Source organism: Geosmithia morbida (assembly GCF_012550715.1).
Source record: "Geosmithia morbida isolate 1262 chromosome Unknown scaffold_3, whole genome shotgun sequence".
Lineage (NCBI taxonomy): Eukaryota > Fungi > Ascomycota > Sordariomycetes > Hypocreales > Bionectriaceae > Geosmithia > Geosmithia morbida.
This window is the reverse complement of record NW_023336190.1, coordinates 1,423,500-1,431,065: the sequence shown is the minus strand read 5'-3', so window position 1 is coordinate 1,431,065 and position 7,566 is coordinate 1,423,500. Positions and strand designations below refer to the sequence as shown.

The 7,566-nt window shown below is 55.3% G+C and overlaps 3 protein-coding genes across 3 annotated transcripts in view; 2 read left to right on the top strand and 1 right to left on the bottom strand.

The window, feature by feature from the left end:
- Positions 1–796: 796 nt before the first annotated feature.
- Positions 797–1,682, top strand: GMORB2_5368 (V-type H+-transporting ATPase 16kDa proteolipid subunit; the record flags this gene model as incomplete). The annotated part of the gene is made up of 6 exons (XM_035467342.1): positions 797–859; positions 947–977; positions 1,047–1,129; positions 1,202–1,314; positions 1,407–1,577; positions 1,640–1,682. The coding sequence occupies 6 exons, from the start codon at positions 797–799 to the stop codon at positions 1,680–1,682; spliced, it is 504 nt and encodes a 167-aa protein (XP_035323354.1).
- Positions 1,683–2,538: 856 nt separating this feature from the next.
- GMORB2_5367 (uncharacterized protein) lies at positions 2,539–3,636 on the bottom strand (the record flags this gene model as incomplete). Its single annotated transcript, XM_035467341.1, has 3 exons — positions 2,539–2,651; positions 2,775–2,888; positions 3,555–3,636. The coding sequence occupies 3 exons, from the start codon at positions 3,634–3,636 to the stop codon at positions 2,539–2,541; spliced, it is 309 nt and encodes a 102-aa protein (XP_035323353.1).
- Positions 3,637–6,339: 2,703 nt separating this feature from the next.
- The window catches only part of GMORB2_5366 (Pfam:Nse4), a gene marked incomplete at both ends in the record, with an annotated part of 1,628 nt that continues 401 nt past the window's right edge, over positions 6,340–7,566 (top strand). The window contains 2 exons of the mRNA XM_035467340.1: positions 6,340–6,476; positions 6,663–7,482. Coding sequence (XP_035323352.1) covers positions 6,340–6,476; positions 6,663–7,482 — 957 coding nt within the window. The remainder of the gene's footprint in view (positions 6,477–6,662; positions 7,483–7,566) is intronic.

Sequence of the window (7,566 nt, the reverse complement as noted above, 5' to 3'; positions counted from 1 at the left end):
CCCCCCCCCCCCCAAACGACCACTAGTACTGTACGGAGTACACGCATGTAGGTACCGTACGTGCGGCGTAACCGTTGATACAAACTTCGCCCTGTACATGTAACGCCTCCCCCGGGCGACATCCAAAGCCAATACCTGCAGCAACGTTTGATCTTATAGTCATAGGACCGTTGTGGATGCACGAGCTCGGGCACGAATTCGAGTATTATTCATGTATCCTTGGCAGTTCTATTCACTCGTGTACACGCAGCAGCCATCGGGCATAGGTCATTCGTCCTGGGGCCATGCTCGCCGTCTCTGTCTCTAAATATGGCTGCTTCCATCCCGGGTGGCCAAGCTCCGGTCCCCATGCTTCATCCTGCGTTACCAGGCCAGGCAGATAGCTCCGTTGATTATTTCGCCATCAATAGTATTCCGTTAACATTACCATCCGTAATATCTCCCATATAGATCATGACCCCTAAACCCTAGTAGCTTAATATTTTATCTATACTCCGTACAGCACACGCACACACATACTTAAACACACACTTTTCCCTCCCTTTCCTGGTAGGCTGTACCAGTATCATTACCTAATCGCCGACCGTGATTGTATCACGTGACACCACGAAGACCAAATTCTGTCCCATGATTGGTCCATATCCTCGTGCATTCTCGTCCGGCTCCATTCTGAGGTGAATACCTCAATCCGCAGCAGGAGCTCAAACACCACGTCGTCAAACCCCGTCGTCGACACCCCATACGACGCGACTTCCATCTCCCACCGCCCATCGCCTTCCCATCCCTGCAGCTCGCAATGGCGTCGACAATGGTGGAAGCGTCCGAGTACGCGCCCAAGTTCGCGCCCTTTATCGGCATGGTGAGCTTTCTCCTCTTTCCTCTCCTGCCTCTGCTGCTCCAGGGGTGTAGTGTCCTGTGGTATTCAAGCTGACCATGTTTCTATCAGGCCGGTATCGCGGCGGCCATGGTCTTTGGATGTACGACTTCCCGGATCGAATTTGATCAGATACAAGATGCGCAGTGACTGACTGACTCCTCTCTTGCAGGCATCGGTGCTGCCTACGGTACAGCCAAGTCGGGTATCGGAATCGCCGCCGCCGGTACCTTTAAACCCGAGATCATCATGAAGGTAAGGGCGTCGTCGAACCACCGGAAAAGAAAGAAAGAGAGGAGAGGAGACGGAATTTCTAACGGTCTCCAGTGTCTCATCCCAGTCATCATGTCCGGTATCCTGGCCGTCTACTCTCTCGTCATCTCGGTCCTCATCGCCGAAGACCTGGCCCCTCCTTCCGTCAAGAGCTATAACCTCTTTACGTATGCGATTCCCTTCTCCGCCCACACTGCTGCGTCCTCCTTGATGTCGAAGATAAACGATGGAGAGATGGACACTGACGTGATATTCCTAGTGGCTTCATGCACCTTGCCTGTGGCCTGGCTGTCGGTCTCACCGGTCTCGCCGCCGGTTACTGCATCGGCATCGTCGGCGATGCTGGTGTCCGCGCATACATGGAGCAGTCCCGCATCTTTGTCGGCATGGTGCTCATCCTGATTTTCGGCGAAGTCCTGGGTCTCTACGGGTGCGTCTCACTTCCACTCCCTTGCTCCGGATCATGTCTGCTAACACGCGTCGTGCGAAAAGTCTCATTGTCGCCCTCATCCTCAACACCAAGAGCAAGGGCTAAGCGCTGCACCCAACGCATACAATCAACATGAACCGCACTGGTTACGCACGGCACCATCATCATACTCTTCCCCTTCGGAATACGACCTCTTCTTCGGAGGCGGGCAGGGTGCGCAGGTGGTCTGCTGCTGCGTGTGTAAAGGAAATCTCTGTCGGCTTCCCCTAGGCCACCAAGGGGCTACATTGTCGGGGGGGAAGCAACTACAAATGTGTCTGACTATGCGCATTGGGCATGGCGTTAATGGGAAACGTGTACATTCAACCGGGCAGCTAGAAGAAGAGTATTGTTTGAAAAATGGGTTTTGCTTTTTTATGTTGCAAGTCGACATCCTTTTTTTTCTTTCTCTTCAGTCATCGCGAACCACACTACCGTTGCTATTCCTACTCTGCACTGATGAGTCATTACACCCAGGTTCAAGCGATTTTTGACTCGTATTTTCTTTTCAATCTGCGTACGGATCTACCTATGGTACTGACTTGTCGAGGGAAAGTAAGATGGTGAGTGTTTGCGACGCATACATTGGAAGATCCCTGGCTGCCCATATTTTCCCTTCTTGTTGCTGAAATGGCATTAACGACGAGCAGGGGGGAAAAAGAGCAGGACGACTGCAGGAAACAGGGGGGAGGGGGGAAGGCCAGGTGTTACCAAGAAAGAATGGCCCAGACATGCGAGAGAAAGATGATGACCTCGAATCCAGACATGACCGCCAGAAAAAGAGAAGCGTTATGCGTCGACGTATGGGGGACGCGAAAAGAGAAAAGCTGACGAGAGACAAGGAAAAGGAAGAAGGACGAAGACTAGCACGGTGAACAGGGCACGTCAAGATGTAAAGACGAAAGGAAGAGGAGGAAGATAATCAAGGGAAGCGTCCACCGATATGACGTAGGACGCGCTTCCTCTGACCGGTCTGGATCTCACGACGGAACTGGGACCAAGCCTTCTCACGCTCGTCCCAAGTACGCATCTGAGCTACACATGCTGTCTCAGCTTATACTCTTTTCTCATTGGGGACAAGGGGGGGGGGGGAAGGTAAGGTAGAAGCGAAGGGAAAACAAAAGGGGGTGATGGGTGAACAAGGTTGCCGTTACTCACCCAACATCCAATCCCAGCGCTTATCCTCCTGCAAGAGGATGTCATCCCCCCTCTCACGACTGAGGCGTTCCTGCCTAGCCTGCTCTGCAGCCCTCTCACCGACGAGATAAGGGTCTTCAAGGGGTCTCATGATGTCGTCACTACTGCTGTTGCTGCTGCCACTCCCGCTGCTGCTGCTGCTGCCGCTGCCGCCTCCGCCGTCGAGAAATCCCTGGTACGGTCGACGGGGGGCCGCACGGTAAGGAAGATTTCGGCTGCCGCCGCCGCCGCCGCCGCCGCCGCCGGTGATGCCGCGGCTGTTGCTGCTGCTGGGACCGGTGGTGGCGGAGGAGCTGCTGGCGTCTACTGCTGCTGCGGCGGCGCTGACACGTCGTTCGATGACGCTGTGGAGCTGACGAGAGGCCGGGGCGTTGTGGGTGGACCAGTTTGGGATGCGGAAGTTGTGAAGGCTCGGGACGCTGAGGGGCGTGACGGGAGGGATAGGTGGTAGTCCTATCGTCTGCTGCTGCTGCTGCTGCTGTCGTCGTGGTCGAGAAGGATTGGAGGAGCTGGAGGTTCGGTTCTCGCGTGGCGTGTAGGGAGGTGCTGGGTCGTTGTATGGAGGGTTGGAGTGGTACGAGGGAGCTTCGGAGACTATTGTTTTTCTTTAGTTTTTCTTTTCTTCTCTTCTTTTTTTTTTCTTTTTTTTGGGGGGAAGGGGTTCACAGTCAGAAGACGAGGTGGCTGGCTATAGGGAATATATATATATATATTCCTCCTTTCTTGGTAGGGACATCTCACCATATGACGGCGCAGCAGATCGAATAGATCCAGTCTCAAAGTCGTCGTTGCTGTAACGCGGGGCGATCACAGTGGCAGCCATGGTTGGGGAAGGATTGATGAAGGTGGTCCAGGTCCGGCTGGCCACTTTTTGGAATTTCTTTGTTTATTTTTTTTTAGAGAATTTCTGTCTCTATTATTTGTGAAAAGAGCCAGCTCCTGTGGAGGACATAAACAGGAGATAAGAAAGTGTGGTAGTTGGAGTTGGAGTTGGAGTTGGAGGAAGAAGGAGGGGAAATATGACGAAAGATGGCAGTATCGATGTTTGAAAGGGGGGGGGGGGGGGGGGGGGGGGGGGGGGGGGGTGTGGATGACCGGATAACGAGGAAAAAAATGGTTCCACAGATAACTCCAACCGTGTTCATATGTTTAGTTTAGTTTCGTAGTAGGCAGGTGAGTTGAGGTCGGTCCAAGAGCTAGAAGCTGTTCCTCCCTAGATGGTCTTGTCAAGCTGTCTACAGGTATTGCTACGTCGTACGTACACCATCCACCCCACCCCTCTTCTTCTTTTTCTTCTTCTTCTTCTTCTTCTAGCCAGCCACCGACTGGCCACCACCATGACCGCCTTCATCATGCACAGCAGATGGCTGAGCTGTCTGATATACTAGAGCTCTACATGTATGTGGGAGTAGCCGATGATGCCGAAGATGGGTGGCCGACACCTGGGTTGCTTGCTCAGAATGCAGTTTCAACACTGCTCGTAGTACTGATACTTGTCAGCCACTACTCCGCTGCTACCCACCAGCTATGCCGTATACACACATACTTGAAAGATGACGGGTCTGCGCTGAACGTACGAGTAATATTAGCCTTTCCCACCAACCTTTCGGGACGAGAGGAGAAAGCGGGGCGAGAGCCCATAGAGTCCACCAAAGGTCAATGCACGGAATGGGCGGGAGAGGGTGGGAGAGGTGGGGGACGAGGTTGACGGGGCGTGTACGACGAGCATTACTTGTCGTCGTCAGAGAGTATCAGAGCAGCGACACCCACGTACTACCTGTACGGTCTACAGATACTCGTACGAGTGCGGAGTCGTCCGGCTAGCTTGACCCGTCCCAGGTCTCGCTTCCTGTCCCGACGGGTAGGCCAAGAGCTCGGCTGGAGTCTCTCGGGAGGCCACCCTTTTCAGAAGGTTGGAGCCCGTGTCCATGCAAGACTCCAGGTGTGTAGATACATCATGTCCGTTCACGTACTCGGTGTCTGTACGTACTGCCGTATACGATATTACGCGCTGCGTAGTGAAGAGTAGTAGCGGTGATGACAGATGTTCCGAGAGTTGTAGCGTTACCGATAATCAAGCTGGCAAGAGATCACCATCCATGATCAGATCTCGGCTATACTCTACCCCTCCCCTCTTCTTCGTAGACGTCAGTATCTATATGTTCTGACTCTCGTGTCGCGCTCTCTCTCTCCCTCTCGCTTACGTACTCCCGCTCTCTCCTCCCTCGGGGTCCGTTGGGTGGAACTGGGCCTCGTCGAGACAGATAGCTGCAGTACTCAACGAGACAAGTTGACCGAGACAGGCAGACCCGTATTTCCCTATTCTCTTTCCTAGTCGTATACTTGTATGTACGTACGGGTATGTAAATATTCCGGGCGGTCAATCGTGCTGTCGGTCGTACATAAGCTTGCGTCTTGTTTGCTGCAACTTTCTTACCTCCCTATCTCGTCTTGTCTCGCACTTTGTTCTGTCTTGGCTCTTTTTTCTCCTCTCTTCTACTTGCTGTACGGTCCCCCCCCCCCCGCCTTTTTCTTCTTTATCCTTTCCCTGTCAGTGGGAGGGAAGAGGGCACAGAACATGGAATGAGAGCATCTGCGGGTATACGTTTGCTCCCTGCCCCTCTCCCTGCCCCTCTCCCCCCTCGGTCCCATTATTCCCGACCAGGAACCAACGTCTCTGTGGCTAGGAGGGGGGGAGGAGGGGGCACATACTTACTCGTATCACCATGTACGCCATGACTTTTCCTCTCCTACTCTGTACTTTACGAGTGGCTGGATGGTTGGATGGCACTATGGATACCCTCACTTGGATAGACTTGGTCGACTTAGCTGAATCCACCGCCATCGACCCCATCGTTCGCTCCTTGGCGAATGCAGGCACCGACTAGCTCATGGCTGTGCTGGATGAGAGTTCACCACGGTCCATTGTCGTAGCCCTGAAAAGGTTCCGACGCAACGTTTCTTTGTCTGCCGGCCTGTATGCGGTTAAGACCTTTCGGGCGTATTGTGTGCTTGTCAAACCTGACCGACTAATCGGACAACCCGACAGAGGAGGACGCGAGAGGCCGCCCGGACAGCCACAGCTCTAGGAATTCATCATTCCCCAGGGCTGCAAAGCTGTGCAAAGCATGAGGCTGTATACCGTGAGGAAATCAGCATAGTGTGCGCGAGTACTGCTGAAACGAAGACATGCTGGTAATCTTGGCATCGGAAGAAATGGACCTTTGAAGATGGTGTCATTAGTTGGGATTTACTGCAAGGGCAGCCAAATAGCAGTCGCTCCTTCCTGAACTTTTGGAGGGGCAGAGAAAGGCAACCCGCTCCACTTTTTCTTTCCATCAAGGCTGGCTGGCGTCGCGTCCCACGCCCGCCCGACGCGACTCCTGCCGCCATCACCACTCCGTTTCGCGACGATATCAGACGAGAATCCCGGTCGGCATACCGTACCCGCGGTAGCTAGGAGTACGAGCAGGGCCCATATACGTAAAAGTAGCCGCCGTATATGCAGGCCGTCACCCCTGCCACCATGCCCAGCCGAGCCAGCCCAGGCTCGGACGATGACCTCTCGCCATCGGCCTCACCACCCTCTACGACGCCGGCGCCCCAGTCGCGCAGCGTATCCGGCGCGAAGAGGAAGCGGGATGGGACGATCGGCAGGGAGCTGTCGAACAGCCGTCGGCGACGAACTGCCCAACCAGACGACCAAGATGACCGAGATGACGTGAGCAGCAACGGCAGCAGCAGAGTAGCAGAAGACGACGGCGACGATGATGATGACGACCAGAAAGGCATATACGACCCCGACCAGCCTCTAGAAGAGCGGCGTCAGGTCCAGAGGGGGTTCCGCAGCCTTCTGCGGGATATAAACGAGAACACGGAAGAGTACCTGCAATCCGGGTCGCGCGGGATCAACGAGACCATCGAAAAGGCCAACGAGTACCTCAGAAAGGTGCGACGACCGGGCGAAGCAGCAAGCGACTCGCGCCTGCTTGTGAGCACGACGGACCTGTCGTACCGCAAGACGCTGCGCCTGACGCAGGGCAGCCTGTCCCAGGGCGTCGACGTGGACGAGTTCGTCTCCAAGTGCATCACGTACATGCGCCAGGGCCGGGGCATCCAGGACGACGACGCGCCCGAGCTGTCGAGCACGCAGCGGCACAGGCGCAGGTCGGAGCGGCCCCGGGATGCAGCCGGCGGCGTGGCGGCGGTAGACGATGACGACGGCGATGTCGGCGACGAGGGCGACATGATGAACTGGTCTCACCTGGGTCGCTTCGCCGCTCTCCCGTACATCCGACGCCCCGGCCTGCCAGGCTTCATGCTCGGCCCCCTCTCGGTGGAGAAGAAGGCCCGCCGGATCACCAAGCGCTCCGCGCCTTTCCGGCCCGACAACCTCGCCGAGACGAAGCCAGAGGTCCTCAACGTGGCCGACTTTGCCAAGAAGGAGAACGACCTGACGGCCATCTGCGTCCAGATCCTCCAGCAGCTGCGCAGCGTCCAGGCAGACGTGCAGGAGACGGTGGCCGACCTCATCGACGATGACATGGACGACGAAGCCAGGCTGGATGTCATGCATCGCCACGGCCTGCGGAGTACGGGTGGCATAGACGTCATGCGTTTCGTCGTCAATCCTAAATCGTTTGGCCAGACGGTCGAGAACATGTTCTATGTCAGCTTTCTCATTCGGGATGGGAAGATTGAGATTGACTACGATGATGATGATTTACCTGCACTTGGTCTGTCTCTCCCCCCC